General features: G+C 55.5%; 1 protein-coding gene across 2 annotated transcripts; it reads left to right on the top strand.

Annotated features, from left to right (window-relative positions):
* Nucleotides 1–790: 790 nt before the first annotated feature.
* CRABP1 (cellular retinoic acid binding protein 1) lies at nt 791–9,143 on the top strand. 2 transcript variants are annotated; one of them, XM_079764254.1, is made up of 4 exons: nt 791–907; nt 1,396–1,574; nt 4,734–4,847; nt 8,995–9,143. In XM_079764254.1, exons 1-4 carry the CDS (start codon nt 838–840, stop codon nt 9,043–9,045), a joined length of 414 nt encoding a protein of 137 aa, XP_079620380.1. In that variant the 5' UTR covers nt 791–837; the 3' UTR covers nt 9,046–9,143. The 2 variants fall into 2 exon arrangements, with proteins under 2 accessions (XP_079620380.1, XP_079620381.1); XM_079764255.1 differs by lacking the exon at nt 4,734–4,847.
* Nucleotides 9,144–20,522: the final 11,379 nt, after the last annotated feature.

Below are 20,522 nucleotides of genomic sequence, written 5' to 3'. Positions count from 1 at the left end.
CTGTCAACCAGGAGGTCACGGGGGTCAGGGCACATGCCAGGGTTGTGGGCTTGATCCCCAGTGGGGGGCGTGCAGGAGGAAGCCGATCCCGGATTCTCTCTCATCATGGATGTTTCTCTCTCTCTCTCTCCCTCTCCCTTCCTCTCTGACATCAATTTAAAAAAAAAAAAAACAACACATATATTTTGTTATTTCTTAATCCTCTCCGGAGGACATTTTTTGCATTGATGTTTAGAGCGTGTAAGGGAGGGACACATGGATTGGTTGCCTCCTGCATGCCCCCGACCAGGGCGGGGACCCTGCAACCGAGCTACCTGCCCTTGACCGGAATCGAACCCGGGACCCTTCGGTCCGCAGGCCCAGGCTCTATCCAGGAGCCAAACCAGCCAGGGCAATAAAAAAAACATATTTATATATTTTTTAAAAAGTGGAGAGGATAGTAAAATGCCTCCCCCACCTCCTCCCCGCGCAGCTTCCACAATGACCCCTCCGTGCCCCCATCCTGTTCCCTCCAACCCCCCAGCGCCCGCTGTAAGAATGGAGCCGGGGGAGGCGGTGGCAGCGCGCCCCTTCTCCCAGTTGGATCTCGGGGAGCTGGTGCCAGGCTTGCACCCTGGAGACCCTCACGCCCGGGGCGCAGCGAGGGAGGGCACAGGGGCTGGGGGCTACCGGCTCGCAGGGGCCGCGGGGCGGGGCCGGGGGCGGGGCGCAGTGGGCGGGGTGGGGGCGCTCTCCTTAGACTCGGGGCGCGCGCCGGGCGCAGAGCGCAGTCTCCGCCGAGCAGCTCCGAGTGCGCCCTCCGCTGCCGCCGCCGCCGCTGCCGCCGCCGCCGCCACGATGCCCAACTTCGCCGGCACCTGGAAGATGCGAAGCAGCGAGAACTTCGACGAGCTCCTGAAGGCTCTGGGTAAGCGGGCGCGGGTGCTCCCCCTGGAATGTGCCCCGAGTCCGCAGAGGGTGGGTTTTGGGGACCGACACCCCTTCAGGAGAAAGTCGCCGGGCTTAGATCCGAGGCGCGGGCTCCACTCCCGCGCGCGCGTCCCGCGGGGGTTTGGCTGGGGGTCGGACAAGGTCTTCCCCCGACGGCTCCACCTTTCGCTCCTGGAGCGATGGTTCCTGGGGTCCGAGGAGGGTCAGGGACTTGAGATTTGGGGTGTCGGTTTGAAACCAGGCCCTGCCACGGATTCCATGGGTCTCCCAGCGACAGCCACTCGCTCACTCGCTCTCTCTGAGTTTCTCCTCTGGAAGATGGAGTTGCGGGGAGGTGGGGTGGGGGGTTTGCAGGATGCGGAGCGGCCCCCTCTCCCTGCGGAGGCTCCCACCTGCAGGCAGGCAGAGGGTGTGGGGTGCCCCAGCCCTGCCACCCCAGCCCGCGGCGCGCACGCTTCCCCGCAGGTGTGAACGCCATGCTGCGGAAGGTGGCCGTGGCGGCCGCGTCCAAGCCGCACGTGGAGATCCGCCAGGACGGGGACCGGTTCTACATCAAGACGTCCACCACCGTGCGCACCACCGAGATCAACTTCAAGGTCGGCGAAGGCTTCGAGGAGGAGACGGTGGACGGACGCAAGTGCAGGGTGAGCGAGCGCAGAGCTGGCAGCGCCCGCCCGGGGTCCCGCGCCCCGCCGCAGCCGCGCGCGCACCCCCCAGACTCCCCCCGTTGCAGCCCGTGGCGCGCTTTCCCGGGCAGGGCGTGTGCACCGGCGGTTTGCAGAGGTCTGTGCAGCCGGGTGCCCTGGGCTTTGGGGGGAAGCCCTGCCCCTGGGCTTCCAATCCGGTCCCTTAAGCCGCCTCCCCGGTGCTAAGAGCCGCGCGCGCCGCGTTCCCGCGGGGGTTTGTGCAGCGCTTTGCGCGCGCGGGCGACCCCGGTGCGGGTGGCGCCGGAGCAGGAGAAGGCGGCGGGGCCGCCACGTTTTCTGTCGCAGGTGGATCGGCAGCTCTGGGGTCCCGCCCCCACGTCCCTGCGCCCCTGGAGACGCTCTGGGTCCAGTTTCAGCAGTCTTGGGGGGGGGGGTCCCTCTCCCCGCCCCCCTCCCACCCACCTTCACTGGTTTCTTAAAGGAAAGGTGGAATCTAAAGGGGATGGACTAAGGGCTCTCTCTCTCTCTCTCTCTCTCTCTCTCTCTCTCTCTCTCTCTCGGGTCCAGGGCAAGAGTTTAGCATTTCCCCGTACATCAGCCCCAGATGCACACGGGGGTGGGGAGTGGGGTACGCGAGGGGGTGTCCCTTCCTCTTGCAGATGGGCAGGTTTGCATGGGGGTGGCCCCCGGAGTGGCATGGAGGGTTGGTCACTCCGGTTTTTGAGGGCAGATGGGCCACTTACTTCCAAAGTAACAAATGCCATCCTGCCCCTGGTATTTAGAAGGAAGGAAGGAAGGAAGGAAGGAAGGAAGGAAGGAAGGAAGGAAGGAAGGAAGGAGAGAGAGAGAGAAACAAGGAAGGAAGGAAGGAAGAAGGAAGGGGAGAGAGAGAGAGAGAAAGGAAAGAAAGAAAGAAGAAAGAAAGAAAGAAAGAAAGAAAGAAAGAAAGAAAGAAAGAAAGAAAGAAAGAAAGAAAGAAAGGAAAGAAAGAAAGAAAGAAAGAAAGAAAGAAAGAAAGAAAGAAAGAAAGAAAGAAAAGCTGGTCCCATTCCAGAGCCAGGCGTTGTTTTCACCTTTCCTGAGTCTGACGTGCCCCGGGCGGGCGGGCGGGCGGGCAGGATGGCTGGGCACCGGCTTGGGACAGGGACATGGAGACCCGACCCCATGGCAACGCTGGGCCCTGAGGCTGGCACGGCCTGAACATGATGGCCAGGCTGGGGGGTGGGGGATCGGAGCCGCTGTCGCCGCCCCGATTGGAAAGAGCCGGACGCTCGTCCCAGGGAGGGCTCCGTGTGGGGACCCTGACGGTGGCTGCGGCCAGAGGCCGTCCTGCTGACTGAAACCCGGAGTGGGGCCTTTGTCCCCCATCCTGCTGACCAGCTGCCCGTGTGTCAGTTAAAAAGAAAAAAAAGCCGGGGTGTCCTGGGTCCCCAGCCCCCTGGCCAGCTCTGCTTTGTGCAAACGGGGTGGGGGGGAGAGAGCAGGGGGTCCCCTCTTTTACTTTCCACCTCCCACAGCATGAGGACCCTTGAGAGGGCTGTTTTGTTTGATTTTTTGCATTTTTTTTTCTAGAGGGAGGTAACCTGGAAAGTGGCCGAGTTTTTTTTTGGTTTTTTTTTTATTGATTTTTTACAGAGAGGAAGGGAGAGGGAGAGAGAGTTAGAAACATCGATGAGAGAGAAACATCGATCAGCTGCCTCCTGCACACCCCCTATTGGGCATGTGCCCACAACCAAGGTACATGCCCTTGACCGAAATCAAACCCAGGACCCTTCAGTCCGCAGGCTGAGCCACACCGGTCAGGGCCCAAATTTTTTTAAAAATATATTTTATTGATTTTTCACAGAGAGAAAGGGAGAGGGATAGAGAGCTAGAAACATCGATGAGAGAGAAACATCGATCAGCTGCCTCCTGCACACCCCCCACCGGGGATGTGCCCACAACCAATGTACATGCCCTTGACCGGAATCGAACCTGGGACCCTTCAGTCCGCAGACCGACGCTCTATCCACTGAGCCAAACCGGTTTCGGCAAATTTTTTATTTTTTAATATTTAATAGATTCTTATTGATTTCAGAGAGGAAGGGAGAGGGAGAGAGAGAGAAACATCCATGATGAGAGAGAATCATGGATCAGCTGCCTCCTGCACGCCCCCCACTGGGTATGGAGCCCACAACCCGGGCATGTGCCCTGACCGGGAATCGAACCCTGACCTCCCAGTTCACAGGCCACGCCAGCCGGGGCGCCGAGTTTTTATCCTCAGAGCCCGAGACACCCCGTTTTATCAGACAAGGGCACCCAGAAGCGGAGGGGTTCTCCCCGAATCCGTGCTGGGAACAGACTCCTGCTCCGCCCGCGGATGTGGTCACAAACGTGGTGTCTCTGCCGGCGTAAAGTCTGTGGCTCTGGCGTGTGGAGGTTCTCGCCTTTGAAACCCAAATCGCTGGGAGGGCGGTCCTTACACGAAGCGTGGGGTGCTCTCAACTGTATTCCTGGAGCTGCCGAGCCTGCCTGAGGCTTTGCTGCCTCGGTGCGTGTGCATGTGTGTGTGCGGGCATGTGTGTGTGTGTGTGCATGTGTGCGGGCATATGTGTGTGTGTGTGTGTGTGTGTGTGTGTGTGTGTGTGTGTGTGTGTGTGTGTGATAGCAGGTATATACACTGAGGGGCCAGATGATGATGATCTCTGAACGCATAATAACCTGGCCACTCAGTGTGTGTGTGTGTGTGTGTGTGTGTGTGTATATATATATATATGAGGCTCGGTGCATGAATTCATGCATGGATGGGGTCTGGCCAGCCTGGCCAGGGGGAGGGGACAGGGGCGGTTGGCCGGCCTGCCTGCTGGCCGAACTCCTGGTCGAGGGGACAATTTGCATATTAGCCTTTTATGATATAGGACATACACGGGGTGGCCAGATGGTTATGCATCCAGAGATCATCATCATCTGGCCACTCCGTGTATAGACGCCCCACCATCCGCAGCCAGCGCCCCGAATGTGGACTGGGGTGCCTCGGGGGGGCGGGAGGGGGCCGGAACCTTGCTGACGGGACCATGTGTTGCTTCGCTGCTTGGCCGGCCGTGGGCCTCACTGTCGTCCGGGCCCCCCGCCACGATCCGATGTCATGCGTGTCACCCCTGGCTTTCCCGCCCGCAGAGTTTAGCCACCTGGGAGAGCGAGAACAAGATCCACTGCACACAGACCCTCCTGGAGGGGGACGGCCCCAAGACCTACTGGACCCGCGAACTGGCCAACGACGAGCTCATCCTGGTGAGGTCCTGCCTGCCCCCCCGCCCCCCCCCCCGGCGCTCGCCCACCCACTGTGCGCCCTGGCCCGCCCGGTCCACCTCGCCGTTCAGGGCTGAGACACTGTCTGCCCGGGTTAGCACGCAGGCAGAAAGCCTGAGATGACAGCTTCGGTCAGAGGGCGTCGCTGCGCCGTGGGGCAGAGCAGCGGCTGGAGGTGGCTGCGGTCAGCATCCGGCCCCCCCCCAACCCACCCCTGCGCTGACTCTCAGAGGCTACCCCCCTCCACCCCCAGCACTGGAGCCTCTGGCTCCCTGAGGGCCCAGCCCTCACTTTCCCCCTTCTCACTCCCCGCTGTCCTGCCTGGGAAAGAGTTCGGAAATGTTCCTGGTCAGCGCTGGGGGGCTTAGAGACACGTCACGTCCATCCCCTCACCCCCACCGGCACGCACAGACCCCACCGGCCTCCGAGAGCCGGCACGTTGGGCAGATCTGGGAAGTGTCTTGGGGTAACACGACGTGAAGGTCGGGCGGGGGGGCGGGGTGGGCTCAGACCTGGAGACGGGGAGCTCTATCCTAAAATTATTCCGATGAAAACATTTTTAAAAAATACTTTTTATTGATTTCAGAGAGGAAGAGAGAGAGAGAGAGACATCCATGATGAGAGAGAATCCTGGATCAGCTGCCTCCTGCACGCCCCACACTGGGGATGGAGCCCGCAACCTGGGCCTGTGCCCTGACAGGGAATGGAACCTGGGACCCTTCAGTCCGCAGGCTGATGCTCTATCCACTGAGCCACACCAGCTCGGGCAATAATTTTTTTTTTAAAGAGAGAGGCCCTAGCTGGTGTGGCTCAGTGGATAGAACGTCTGCCTGCGGACTGAAGGCTCCCAGGTTCGATTCCCGGTCAAGGGCACATGCCCGGGTTGAGAGCTCGATCCCCAGTGGGAGGCCTGCAGGAGGCAGCCGATCCATGATTCTCTCTCATCATGGATGTTTCTCTCCCTCTCCCTTCCTCTCTGAAGCCAATAAAATATATTTTTTAAAAAGAGAGAGAGAGTAGGGTGGAGGGGTTCCTGAGCAGGAACAGCCGTGCCGAGTGGCCAGGAGTTCCCTCCTCAGAGGAGAAGCCGCTGACCACTGATGGCCAGTGTTTCCCTGACACCACGCAGGTCGGGACGATGCCCCAGCACGTGCTCTGGGGGGGCGTCTCCCCACCATCCAGGGACCTGAGCGTGGCCGGAAGCTCCAGCCGATCCAGCCTCCCAGGCCGGGGCTGCTAACCGCCCCGGACTCAGGCCCCCCGGGAATCCGAGACATAGGGGCCCGTGTCCCCCTCCCCCCCCCAAACATATCCATCTGCACACGGACCCCCACATCAGGCCCAGAACCCGGGGAATTCTTGCTTTTCCATTTTGTTTTTGTTTCTTAAATACATTTTATTGATTTTTTACAGAGAGGAAGGGAGAGGGAGAGAGAGTCAGAAACATCGATGAGAGAGAAACATCCATCAGCTGCCTCCTGCATGCCCCCTACTGGGGATGTGCCCGCAACCAAGGTACATGCCCTTGACCGGAATCGAACCCAGGACCCTTGAGTCCGCAGGCCGGCACTCTATCCACTGAGCCACACCGGTTAGGGCTGTTGTGTGGGGTTTCTTTAAATGCATCTGGGGCCCTGGCCGGTATGGCTCAGTGGATAGAGCATCAGCCTGCGGACTGAAGGGTCCCAGGTTCGATTCCCTGTCAAGGGCACATACCCGGGTTGCAGGCTCCATCCCCGACCCTGGTCAGGGTGCGGGTGGGAGGCAACCAATCTATGTGTCTCTCTCACGTCGATGTTTCTCTCTCTGTGTGTTTCTCACCCTTCCTTCCGCTCTCTCTAAAAATAAATGGGAAAATACCCTCGGGTGAGGATTCAGAAAGAATAAAAATAAAATGCGTGTGGGTCTCCCTGCTCCGTTGCCCAGGAGGGCCCTGGGGACCCGGCCTCTGAGTCAGCCATTCGTTGCTGGTTTGGGGGAGAGTGGACGCAGCCGACTTAAACTTAGGGACGGTAGGGCTTCAGGGGCCAGAACACAACGGTCCTTGCTCTGTGGGATGGTTTACATCCGTGGTCGGCAAACTCATTAGCCCACAGAGCCAAACATCAACAGCACAACGATTGAAATTTCTTTGGAGAGCCAAATTTTTTAAACTTAAACTTCTTCTAACGCCACTTCTTCAACATAGACTCGCCCAGGCCGTGGTGTTTTGTGGAAGAGCCACACTCAAGGGGCCAAAGAGCCGCATGTGGCTCGCGAGCCGCGGTTTGCCGACCACGGGTTTACATCCTCCCCACAGCAAACAAACACATGAGAGCCATTGCGTTTAGCTGGAAAGAGCCTTTTTATTTTTCAACATATTTCTATGGATTCCAGAGGAAGGGAGAGGGAGAGGGAGGGAGAAACATCCATGAGGAGAGAGAATCACGGATCGGCTGCCTCCTGCACGCCCCCCACTGGGGATGGAGCCCACAACCCGGGCATGTGCCCTGCCCGGGAATCGAACCCTGACCTCCTGGTTCCAAGGTCAATGCTCAGCCACGGAGCCACGCCGGCCGGGCGAGCTGAAATGAGCCTTTTGGATCCTGTTTGGCGCCTCCTCTCCATCCTCAAACGGTCCGGCTGGCTCTAGGTTGTAGGTGGCCGAGTGTTGGCTCTGCAGCGTCGCAGGCTGTGTCCCAGCTGCACAGCCGCTTCCTCGAGGCCCTCCGCGCCCACCCCACAGCCCTCCCCTTCGCCCGCTCCCCACCGGACCCCAGCTCCGGCTGCCCAAGGCCCTGGCTCCTCTGAAGTCACTGGATGAGAGACAGAAACCACTTCAGAAACGTCCAATAGGATGCTCTCCCTTTCTGTTTAATTCCTTTTTTAAAAAATAGGTTTTTATTGAGCCCTAGCCGGTGTTGCTCAGTGGATAGGGCAACGGCCTGCAGACTGAAGGGTCCTGGGTTCAGTTCTGATCAAGGGCGTGTCCCTCAGTTGCAGGCTCGATCCCCAGCCCCAGTTGGGGTGTGTGCGGGAGGCAACCAATCAATGTGTCTCTCTCACATCGACGTTTCTCTCTCTGTCTCTCCCCCTCCCTTCCACTCTCTAAAAAATCAATGGAAAAATATCCTCAGGTGAGGATTATCAAAAAATAAAATAAGAGTGTTATTATTTTTTTTTATTGATTTCAGAGAGGAAGGGAGAGGGAGAGAGAGAGAGATAGAAACATCAATGATGAGAGAGAATCATTGATTGGCTGCCCCCTGCACGCCCCCCACTGGGGGTCAAGCCCAAAACCCAGGCATGTGCCCTTGACCAGAATCGAACCCGGGACCCCTCAGTCCGCAGGTCGACGCTCCATCCACTGAGCCAAACTGGCCAGGGCAAGAGTGTTATTTTTAAAATAATAATAAGTATTGATTTCAGAGAGGAAAGGAGAGAGAGAGAGAGAGAGAGAGAGAGAGAGAGAGAGAGAGAAACATCAATGATGAGAGAGAATCATTGATCGCCTGCCTCCTGCACGCCCCACACGGGATCGAGCCCGCAACCCTGGGCGGAATCGAACTGTGACCTCCTGGTTCCTAGGTTGACGCTCAACCACTGAGCAACACAGGCCAGGCACTTTCAATTTACTTTTTTTTTTAAATATATTTTTTATTGATTTCAGAGAGGAAGGGAGAGGGAAAGAGAGAGAAACATCCATGATGAGAGAGAATCATTGATCGGCTGCCTCCTGCACACCCCACACTGGGGATGGCGCCCGCAACCCGGGCATGTGCCCTGACCGGGAATCGAACCCGGGACCCTTCAGTCCGCAGGCTGACGCTCTGTCCACGGAGCCAAGTTGGCCAGGGCCAGGCACTTTCCATTTAATTTCAAAACCGAATCCAGGGAGCGGGGATTGCTGATGTCAGCACGGGCCGGTCCCAGACGCACAGGAAAAGCGCCGTCACCTGATTCTCTCCCCTGGCTGCCTCGCTGCCAATACGGGGCTTCAGGGAGGAAAAAACGAAAGAGGAAACAAAAAACAACAACAAAAACCCCACTTAGCGCCTAACAAGAGCACGTGGCACAGGAAACGGAATGTCTGTTTCAGAGCGTCTGTAACGGGGCAGTCCGCGGCCTCATCCGTTCCCTTCCCTTCCAGACCTTCGGCGCCGACGACGTGGTCTGCACGAGGATTTACGTTCGGGAGTGACGGCGGCCGCTCGCTCCTGCCTCCCGCGTGGACAGCGCGATGCATGTCCCCTCTCTCCTCCCCACACCCCCGCTCCGAGGAACGGCGTAGGTCCGAGCCGCCAGTGACGTCCCCTCCCCGTGTCGGCGTTAGGCGGCCCCCTCCCCCCTGCCCGAGCTGTAGTGGTTCCCCCCCAGGCCTCCGCCAGGCCTGTCCCTGGTGCTCCGTAGTTTGGCATCTGCACGGTTTCATCATCATTAAACTGGTTGGACACATCTCAAGGCGTCTCCCTTCTTTTTTTTATATACTGGTGGCCCGGTGCACGAAATTCGTGCACGGGGGGGGGGGGGTTGTCCCTCAGCCCGGCCTTCACCCTCTCCAATCTGGGAGCCCTCTCACAATCCAGGACTGCTGGCTCCCAACCACTTGCCTGCCTGCCTGCCTGATTGCCCCTAACCACTTCTGCCTGCCAGCCTGATCGACGCCCAACTGCTCCCCTGCTGGCCCGATTGCCCCCAACTGCCCTCCTCTGCAGGCTTGGTTGCCCCCAACTGCCCTCCCCTGCAGGCCTGGTCGCTCCCAACTGCCCTCCCCTGCAGGCCTGGTCGCCCGCAACTGCCCTCCCTTGCTGGCCATTTTGTGGCACCCAACTTGTGTGTTGGAGTGATGGTCAATTTGCATATTACCTCTTTATTATATAGGATATACTAGAGGCCCAGTGCATGAATTCATGCACTGGTGGGGTCCCTCGGCCTGGCCTGCAGGATCGGGCCAAAACCGGCTCTCCGACATCCCCCAAGGGGTCCCAGATTGCAAGAGCGCACAGGCCAGGCCGAGGGACCCCACCAGTGAAAGATCGGGGCCGAGGAGGGACGTGGGAGGTTGGCCAGCCGGGGAGGGACCACAGGAGGGATCCAGGGTGTGTCTGGCCCATCTTGCTCAGTCCCAATCAGCTGGACCCCAGCAACAAGCTAACCTACCTGTTGGAGCGTCTGCCCCCTGGTGGTCAGTGCACATCATAGCGAGGGTTGAACAACCTTAGCATATCATTAGCATATTATGCTTTGATTGGTTGAACGGCTGACCAGTTGACCAGAAACTTAGCATATTAGGCTTTTATTATATAGGATTTTTATTGATTTCAGCGCTAGCCTGTTTGGCTCAGTGGATAGAGCATGTCAGTGGACTGAAGGGTCCTGGGTTTGATTCTGGTCAAGGGCACATACCTCAGTGGCAGGGTCCTCCCTGGCCTGGGCCCTGGTTGGGGAGTGTGCAGGAGGCAACCCATCGATGTGTCTCTCCCACATCAATGTTTCTCTCTGTCTTTCCCTCTCTCTTCCACTCTGTCTACAAATCAATGGGAAAATATCCTCAGGTGAGGATAAAAAACATTTTTTAATTGATTTCAGAGAGGAAGAGAGAAAAAGAGAGATAGAAACATCCATGATGAGAGAGAATCACGGATCGCCTGCCTCCTGCATGCCCCCCACTGGGGATCGAGCCCACAAACCGGGCATGTGCCCTGACTGGAAATCCAACCATGACCTCCTGGTTCACAGGTCGACGCTCAAGCACCGAGCCACGCCGGCCAGGCTGCCAGATGGCTTCTTGGTGGAAGGGGGCTGGAGAGGGGCCTCTCAGGAGGGGGGACCCTAGCATCAGGGGTTCCCTTGAATCTGTTTCTACATCATTTTCCAAAAAGCTATACGCTCAGGGCACAAGAGTGCCCCATGGAACCCAGTTTGGGAACTGCTGCTGTCATCTTCAGCCTTCACATAGTGCGTGTGCACATGTCACATACAGCATAGGATATAGGGAGTGACTATAGGGTCAAGCCTCGGACTGACCTGTGGCAGGGCCACATACAAGTCCCAGCGTGGAGGGCAGAGCCCTCCCAGCACAATTAAGCTGGACCTCCTCGTCCTCCCTTGTTCCTAGGTAGCTGATGGGCTGTGGGAAGGGCAGCAAGTGCTGCTGAAACAGGGCTTGAATCACAAAATAGATTGGAAACTCGCAAGAACATTGTAAGCATGCTGACCCGTCCCCTTGCTCTGCCTGGTGGGATCTGACTATAAAATAAAGCTTCGGCTGTCAGGCTGGGTCACTGTGTCCTCATCCAGGCACAGTGGTCCACCTGGCCCCAGCTGTATTCTCTTGTCTGTCTCCTTTCATCCTTCACCGCCCTCTTCAGGCTCACCCCTGGCCGTGCTGGATACAGTTCAATCTATACTAATACAAGGGTAATATGCTAATTAGACTGGATGGCTTACAGATGTCTTCCGGACATCCTTCCGGACATCCTTCCGGACCAAGCCACGGTGGCGGGGGCTGAGGCAGAGGTGGTTAGGGGCGATCAGGCCAGCAGTGGAGAGCAGTTAGGGGTGATCAGGCCAGCAGGGGAGAGCAGTTAGGGGCAATCAGGCTGGCAGGGGAGAGCAGTTAGGGGCGATCAGGCAGGCAGGCAGGCAGGCAGAGGTGGTTAGGGGCAATCAGGCAGGCAGGCAGAGGCGGTTAGGGGTGATCAGGCAGGCAGGCAGAGGCAGTTAGGGGTGATCAGGCAGGCAGGGGAACAGTTAGGGGCATCAGGCAGTCAGAAGGGTTAGGAGCGATCAGGCAGGCAGGCAGAGTGGTTAGGGGAGATCAGGCAGGCAGGCAGGCAGGCAGGTGAGCAGTTAGGAGCCAGCCAGCTGGTCCTGGATTGTGAGAGGGATGTCCTGGATTGGAGAGGGTGCAGGCCAGGCTGAGCGACACTCCTCTCCCCGTGTACAAATTTCATGCACCGGGCCTCTAGTATGATATAAACACTCATGGAGAATGAAAACCTACCCTGTCCGTCATCTTGCTGAACCACGTTCTAAATCTCGCTCTAAGCATCTTACTGCCCTGCTCAGCGGTCCCCGCAGTTTACTCCTTAGCCGGGAATACAACTCTCTGTGATGCAGCCTGGTCAGGTCCGTGAGAAAGAACAGGGGAGGTCGGCGTCGGCCAAACCTGGCTTCAGCGCCCGGCCACACCTCTAGGGTCGAACCTGAATACATCGCTCTGTGTCAGGGGTGGGCAACCTTCTCTCTGCTAAGGGCCATTTGGATATTTATAACATCATGCGAGGGCCATTCAAAATTATCAACTTGAGCCCAGCCCACGTGGCTCAGTGGTTGAGCGTCAACCAATGGACCAGGAGGTCAGGATTCAATTCCTGGTCAGGGCACATGCCCGGGTTGCGGGCTCCATCCTCAGTAGGGGGCGTGCAGGAGGCAGCCGATCTGTTGGGGACCCCACGAGACTTGGTTGGGAAGTTTGTAAGGAGGACATTCCGGGAAAAGGGAAGTGTGCAGAAGGCCGCCCGCCCTGTTTATCGGAATTCCGAATTAGGGGAGACTTAGGGGAGTGTTGAAGGCGGCGCTCCTAATTATCCCTTGACTTTTCCAAATAAGTCTGTGCACATGCAGACCTCTGGGTGTTTATTGGAATCCGTATGCTTAATCTTTGGGTTTCCTTGCTTAAAAGACACTACAAACACCTGTGTCCTCCCAAGGATACTCACCCTACTGATTGTATCTAAAAGATAAACTTGAGCCCTAACCAGTGTGGCTCAGTGGATAGAGCGTCGGCCTGCGGACTGAAGGGTCCCAGGTTTGATTCCGGTCAAGGACATGTACCTTGGTAGCGGGCACATGCCCAATAGGAGGTGTGCAGGAGGCAGCTGATCGATGTTTCTCTCTCATCGATGTTTCTAACTCTCTCTCCCTCTCTCTTCCTCTCTGTAAAAAATCAATAAAAAATATATATATATTTTAAAAGTTTATAAAAAATAAACTTGATCTCAAACTGCTGCTACAATAAAAGCCTAACGAGGCAGGCCATTGAGGCTGTCTGGTCCCTTTAGCCAGGCAGCCCCTTAGCCCTCTCTTTCATAGTAAACATTGTATCAGAGTAATCCATTCATCCGTCGCTTAATTTCTGCTGGTCAGCCCTGGCATCGATCCATGTTTCTCTCTGATTGTTGATGTTTCTCTCTCTCCCTCTCCCTCCCTCTCTCTCCCTTCCTCTCTGAAATCAACAAAAATATATTTTTAAACATTATCAACTTAAAAATCAGCCTGCTATCTTTGGTCAAATACTTAGTGAACTCACCCCTAACACCTGGCAGGGCCCTGATTCCCAGGGCCTTCTATGGCCCGTGGGCCGGACGTCCCCCACCCTGGCTCCACGTGGATCACGACTGTACGATCCCGTGTACATGACGTGTCCAGAAAAGACCAGTCCAGAGGCAGAGAGGACCGTGGTGGCTGCCTGAGGCCGGAGGTGTTGGGAGGGGAGCAGGGAATGGGAGGGACTGTGAACGGGGTTTCCTCCCGGGGCGATGAAAAGGCTCTACGATTGATGGGGTGATGGTTGAAGAGCTCGGCGAACACCCTGAAAACCACAGAATCGCGTGTTTTAAATGGGTGGATTGTATGCCATGTGCATTTATTTTTAATTCTATTTTACTTTTTTTTTTTTTGTATAGCAACGGTGGAAATTTATTGACGAACAAGTACAGGCTTCCACGTGGGGGGGAGGGGTAAGAGTCCCCTGAATTATATCTTCTTAATAAAGCTGGTTTTTAAAAGCATTTGAGATCCAGCCCGCCCGGCGTATGTCGTCAGGTTGGCTCCAATAAACTCGTAAAAATTCAAAAGGAAAACAAAGCCTTTTTATTTTTTTATTTAAAGGAATGTGCCGATCCCCCTGACGGGGAGGAATGCCGGGGAAGCGCTCAGGACTGCGGGACAAGGGCTGGACTCCCCATTCTGCTTTCCTTAGGCAACTGCTCTTGGTCAGGTGACCCCTTCTGGACCAATCACAGCTGGGTTAGGGCACAATGGTTAGGGCACAATGATTGGCAGGGCCTGAGTCATGTGACCTGTCCTGGGCCAGAGACAGAACCTGCTAATGTAGAAGTTCCCCCCCGCCCCCACTTCATTTATTTATTTATTTATTTATTTTTAAATTTCTTTATTGATTAAGGTGTCACATATTTGTCCTCATCCCCCCATTCCCATCCCACACCCCTCCCCATGGATGCCCCAACCCCCTGTTGAACTGAACCATTGGTTAGGCTCATATGCATGCACACAAGACCTTTGGTTGATCTCTCCCCCCTCCCCCCACCCTCCCCTATCCTCCCTCTGAGGCCCGATAGTCCGATCGATGCCTCCTTGTTTCTGATTCTGTTCTTGTTCATCAGTCTATGTTGTTCATCATTTCCCCTAGATGAGAGAAATCATGTGTCATTAGAGATATACTTATAAGAATTGAATGTGCGACGAGCAATAATAGTTATGCTGACAGGCAAATGAATCAGTCTGTAGTGAGTTTCTTTCTGGACCAACAGTTCTTTTGAGACCCAATATCAATGTCCACCAGTTCCTTATGAGTACATGTCGGCACTGACCCCTCAGCTCTGGATGGTGGACAAATGGTGGTAATGCAGGTCCGACTCCCTCTGGTTTGGTCTCGGCCGGACCCAGGGGCACGGCTTCACCCGGATCCAGGGGCCCACGGCCTCACCCGGACCCGGGACCCAGCCTCACCCGGATCCAGGGGCACACGGTCTCGCCCAGACCCAGGATTCAGCTTCACCCGGATCCAGGGGCACACGGCCTCGCCCGGACCCGGGGCCCAGGCTCACCCGGATCCAGGGGCCCACGCCACTTCATTTATTTTTGTGTGTGTGTGTGTGTTGTTCTGTTGTTCGTGGAAGGGGGGGAGGGAGAAAGAGAGAGAAACATCGATGTGAGAGAGACACATCAATTGGTTGCCTCTCATATGCACCCCGACCAGGGCCAGGGATGGAGCCTGCAACTGAGGTACATGCCCTTGACCAGAATCGAACCCAGGACTCTTCAGTCCACAGGACTGATGCTCTATCCACTGAGACAAACTGGCTAGGGCTCATTCTATTTTTTCTTGTATATTTGTTGAAAAAAAACTGGTTGTCTGTCCTGTAACGTTTCCCACTCGGGGTTTGATTTTATTATAAAACTAGAGGACCCGGTGCATGAAATTGGTGCAAGAGTAGGCCTTCCTTCCCCTGGCTGCTGTCACTGTTCCCCTCTGGCACCCGGGACCCAGGCTTCCCTCGAGCCCCAGCTTCATCCGGAAGGTCATCTGGAAGGACATACGGAACGATGTCTGGTGTAATTAGCATATTATGCTTTTATTATTATAGATTTTTTAAAAATTTTATTTCAGAGAGAGGAAGGGAGAGGGAGAGAGAGAGAGAGAAACATCAATGATGAGAGAGAATCATGGATGGGCTGCCTCCGGCATGCTCCCCACTGGGGATCGAGCCCACAACCCAGGCCTGACCTTCTGAGTCATAGGTTGACACTCAACCACTGAGCCACACAATATCATCACTCATTTTAAAAAATCTATACTAATAAAAGGGTAATATGCTAATTAGACCGGGAGACCTTCTGGACAAAGCCATGATGGCAGGGCTGAGGCAGAGGCGGTTAGGGGCAATCAGGCCAGGAGGGGAAGGCAGTTGGGGGCAAGCAGGCCGGCAGGCGGAGTGGTTAGGAGTGATCAGACAGCAGACAGGTGAGCGGTTAGGAGCCAGCGTCCCAGATTGCAAGAGGGATGTCCGACTGCCGGTTTAGGTCCGATTCCTGTGGGGTCCCAGATTGGAGAGGGTGCAGGCTGGGCTGAAGGACACCACCCCCAGCTCGAATTTCGTGCACCAGGCCACTAGTATATCTATACTCATAACAGGGTAATATGCTAATTAGAGCAGACATCTTCCAGGCGACCTTCCCAACGTCCTTCTGGACAAAGCCATAGTGGCCAGGCCAAGGCAGAGGCAGTTAGGGGAGATCAGGCCAGGAGGGGAGAGCAGTTAAGGGCGATCAGGCAAGCAGAGAGGTTAGGGGCGATCAGGCAGGCAGGCAGAGACAGTTAGGGGTGATCAGGCAGGCAGGCAGGCAGAGACAGTTAGGGGTGATCAGGCAGGCAGGCAGAGACAGTTAGGGGTGATCAGGCAGGCAGGCAGGCGAGCAGTTAGGAACCAGTGGTCCCAGATTACAAGAGAGTGCAGGCTGGGCTGAGGGACATCCTTCCCCATGCACGAATTTCATGCACCAGGCCTCTAGTATATATATATATTGATTTCAGAGAGGAAGGAAGAGGGAGAGAGAGATAGAAACATCACTGATGAGAGAGAATCCCCTTTTTCTGGTTAAAGGCGGTCAAAGAGAACTTAATACTACTTCTCCGAACCTACTCCGGGCAGCAGGGGAGAAGGGAAAAAACACACAACTCATTTGATTCCGTGTGTTCCTGGGAATTGGATTTTTTCCCAACGTTTCTCACAGTCTTCACTTTTCATTACGTTCCTTGTGAGAGTTTATGACTCAATATGTGTTCCCTACACATCGTTTCTGAAGCCAACCCTCTTTTTTTATGCTGGAATCCCGAAACCCCGCTTGCCCGGAGCATGACGAGTCAGGGAGATCTGGATCGAATGCCCCCTGAGGGACCCCACCCCCCTCCCCTCGCTCACCATGACTGATGAGCGTTCCTCCCTCGAGGAAACGAATGGAATTATAAAACGGGGACTGTCGTCCATTCTTTGCTCGTTAAGTAAACGTCTCCAAGTCCGTAGGAAACGTTCCCAGAAAGATGGATTATCCACTTGCAACAAATACCACACAGAATGTCTGCAGAATCCTTGTGGGAATTTGCTCTTTGCCCAGAAATTATGCTGAATGTATTCTTCCCAAAGAATGGGACATTGAGCCCGGCCGGTGTGGCTCCGCCGTGGAGCATCGACGGTTCGATTCCCGGTCAGGACCCATGCCCGGGTTGAGGTCCCCATCCCCAGGGTGGGGCATGCAGGAGGCAGCTGATCCATGGTTCTCTCTCATCATGGATGTTTCTCTCTCTCTCCCTCACCCTTCCTCTCTGAAATCAATTTAAAAAATATATGTATTTTTAAATGAGTGATCATACTGTGTGGCTAGGTGGTTGAGTGTCATCGACCTATGAACCAGGAGGTCAGGGCACATGCCCGGGTTGCGGGCTCTATCCCCAGGGTGGGGCGTGCAGGAGGCAGCCAATCCATGGTTCTCTCTCATCACGGATGTTTCTATCTCTCTTTCTCCTCCCGTCCTCTGGCACATGCCCGGGTTGCGGGCTCTATCCCCAGGGTGGGGCGTGCAGGAAGCAGCCAATCCATGGTTCTCTCTCATCACGGATGTTTCTATCTCTCTTTCTCCTCCCGTCCTCTCAAAAATCAATAAAAATATATTAAAAAAAAAAAAAAAAAAAAAGAAAGATGGCCCTAACCGGTGTGGCTCAGTGGATAGAGCATCGGCCTTCGGACTGAAGGGTCCCAGGTTCAATTCCGGTCAAGGGCATGTACCTTGGTTGCGGGCACATCCCCAGTGGGAGGTATGCAGGAGGTGGCTGATCGATGTTTCTCTCTCATCCATGTTTCTGACTCTCTGTCCCTCTCCCATTCTCTCTGTAAAAAATCAATAAAATATATATTAAAAAAAAAAAGATTTAGAAAAGTGAGAGATTCTGGTCTCTGGGTTTGGGCCGGAGCCTGGAAACCTTCCTTTCTGTGTCCCCGAGGGATTTCTGGTAGCACAGCTGAGCCAAGGGTCCTGGGGGTCTCTTCCCGCCCCCACACTCTGTGACCCCACTCTGTGACCCCGGGGAGTCTGACTCATGGCTTTGGGAAAAGAGGACCGAGTAAGAGGAAGGAGGCGGCCGGGAGGAAGAGAGTCCTAACCGCCCAGGTGCGTGCTCCCTGCGGTTCCCACGTGCCCCGGGCGCGAGGCACCACAGGGCTGGGCACCGGCCGGGCAGGGACCATCCCCGTCCCCATCGTCCCAACAGCACACTGAGGCCCGGCCCTGTGGCTCTGTGGCTGAGCGCCAAACTGGAAACAAGGAGGTCAGGGTTCGATTCCGGTCAGGGCACATGCCCGGGTTGCGGGCTCATCCCCAGTAGGAGGTATGCAGGAGGCAGCTGATTGATGTTTCTCTCTCATCGATGTTTCTAACTCTCTCTCCCTCTTCCTTCCTCTCTGTAAAAAATCAATAAAATATATATTTTTTAAAAAAAGACACATCCATGATGAGAGAGAATCATGGATCAGCTGCCTCCTGCACACCCCACACTGGGGATGTGCCTGCAACCAAGGTACATGCCCTTGACCGGAATCGAACCTGGGACCCTCCAGTCTGCAGGCCGACGCTCTATCCACTGAGCCAAACTGGCTAGAGCTCATCATGGGTGTTTCTCTCTCTCTCTCTCTCTCTCCCTCTTCCTTCCTCTCTGTAAAAAAATCAATAAAATATATTTTTTTAAAAACACACACACACAAAAACCCCACAAAAGACAAAAATCAGGACCCTGAGGCTCAGAGAGTGAAGTGCTTGGAGTGAGCGTGCACATGGCCGAGCTGGGACCACACCCCCGGCTGTCGGACCCCACGGCCTCCGCCGGTTGAGTGTCATCGACCTAGGAACCAGGAGGTCAGGGCTCCATTCCCCATCCGGGCACAGGCCCGGGTTGCGGGCTGCATCCCCAGTGAGGGGCGTGCAGGAGGCAGCCGATCCGTGATTCCCTCTCATCATGGATGTTTCTCTCTCTCTCTCCCTCTCTCCTCCTTTCTCTGAAATCAATAAAAATATACATTTAAGAAAACACACACACAAAATAAAACGGAGGCTCAGAGAGGTGAAATGACCGTGGGTGATGGGATTAGAGGCAGGTCTTCTCCGGGAACAGAGAGAAGGAAGAGGGAAGAAAGCCGAGAAGAGGGGGTGGTTCCTTGGGTCCCGGCGGGGCCCCTGCTGTCATCGCTCCCCGCAGCGAGGGCTCCTGGGGCCTTTCGGGTGGAGGATGGAGCGCCGGCCCCCCTGGCCAGCCCGCGGGCCGCCGGCCAGCCTGCCTCCCTCTCGCACTGCATTTCCTTTGCCCACGTCGAGAGGTGTCTCGTTTCACCGAGGGCTCCAAGCTCCTGGGTCTGGTTTTAATCAGGAACGAAGCCCTGAGCCCGGGAGCCACGGCCTGACCATCCTTCCCCAGCGCCGTCTCCGTCCCGGGCACCGGGTGGAGGTGGGGGTGGGGGGTGGGGGGGGCCCTGTGGGTGCCCCATTCAAGGCCCCTTCCCGAGGGCAGTGTCCGCAGAGGCTGGGCGAGGGGAGGCAGATGCTCCAATCAGGCCAACAACCTCTCATTCCCTCTGAGCTTGTCTCCTGCCGTCCACGGGGCAGATCCCACCTGCACCCCTTTGCCTCCCAGCCGGGGAGGGCCTCTCAGACTCCCGCCTCCATAGTCACCTCACAACCTGTCATAGGCCAGGTGAGGACTCTAAAGACCAACGAGAAAATACCCTCCGGTCAGGATTAACAACGACAACAAAAAAGATGGTTTTTAAAAAGTGTGGCTCAGCCCTGGCTGGTGTGGCTCAGTGGATAGAGCCTCGGCCTGTGGACGGAGGGGTCCCGGGTTCGATTCTGGTCGAGGGCACATGCCCAGGTTGTGGGCTTGATCCCCAGTAGGGGGACTTGCAGGAGGCAGCCGATCCATGATTCTCTCTCATCGTGGATGTTTCTCTCTCTCTCCCTCTCCCTTCCTCGCTGAAATCAATAAAAATATACTAAAAAAAAAAAAAGCGTGGCTCAGTGGTTGAGCGTCAACCCATGAACCAGGAGGTCAGAGTTCATTCAATTCCCAGTCAGGGCACATGCCTGGGTTGTGGGCTCGATCCCCAGTGTGGGAGGGGTGGGGGGCGTGCAGGAGGCAGCCGATCCATGATTCTTTCTCATCATGGATGTTTCTCTCTCTCCCTCTCCCTTTTTCTCTAAAATCAATACAAATATATACATATATTTTTAAATGTTTTTTAAAAAATATTTTTTATTGATTTCAGAGAGGAAGGGAAAGGGGGAGAGAGAGAGAAACATCCATGATGAGAGAGAATCATGGACCGGTTGCCTCCTGCACGCCCCACACTGGGGATCAAGCCTGCAACCCGGGCATGTGCCCTTGACCGGAACTGAAACCGGGGCCCTTCAGTCCGCAGGCCGAGGCTCTATCCACTGAGCCACAGCAGTTAGGGCCAAATATATATTTTTTAAATTTTTTTTAAAAGAAAACGAAGCCAGCACAGAAAAATGCACAGCTGAGAAATGGTGAGAAAGAGAGAGAATCCGGGCCCTGCTGAAACTCCAGGATTCCCTCCTGTAACAGTCTGTTACAAGAATCACCAATTTCCTTTTTTTTTTTTTATTGTTTTTGGTTGAACCTCGTGGGAGCTTTGATGCCTACAACCAAAGGAACTAACGGTTGTGGAAAGAATTGTTGCGGTTCTCGCCAACGGGGACACAGAGCCGTGAGTGCTTTGAAAAACCAAAACCAGAGCGTTTTGGCTGGGCCCCGGGGGGTTTTACAACAAGAGCTGGAGACAGAACATGGGCCTCCTCTCCATTGCT

This window comes from Cnephaeus nilssonii, assembly GCF_951640355.1.
Source record: "Cnephaeus nilssonii genome assembly, chromosome: 24".
NCBI lineage: Eukaryota > Metazoa > Chordata > Mammalia > Chiroptera > Vespertilionidae > Cnephaeus > Cnephaeus nilssonii.
This window is presented reverse-complemented; position numbering and strand designations above follow the sequence as displayed.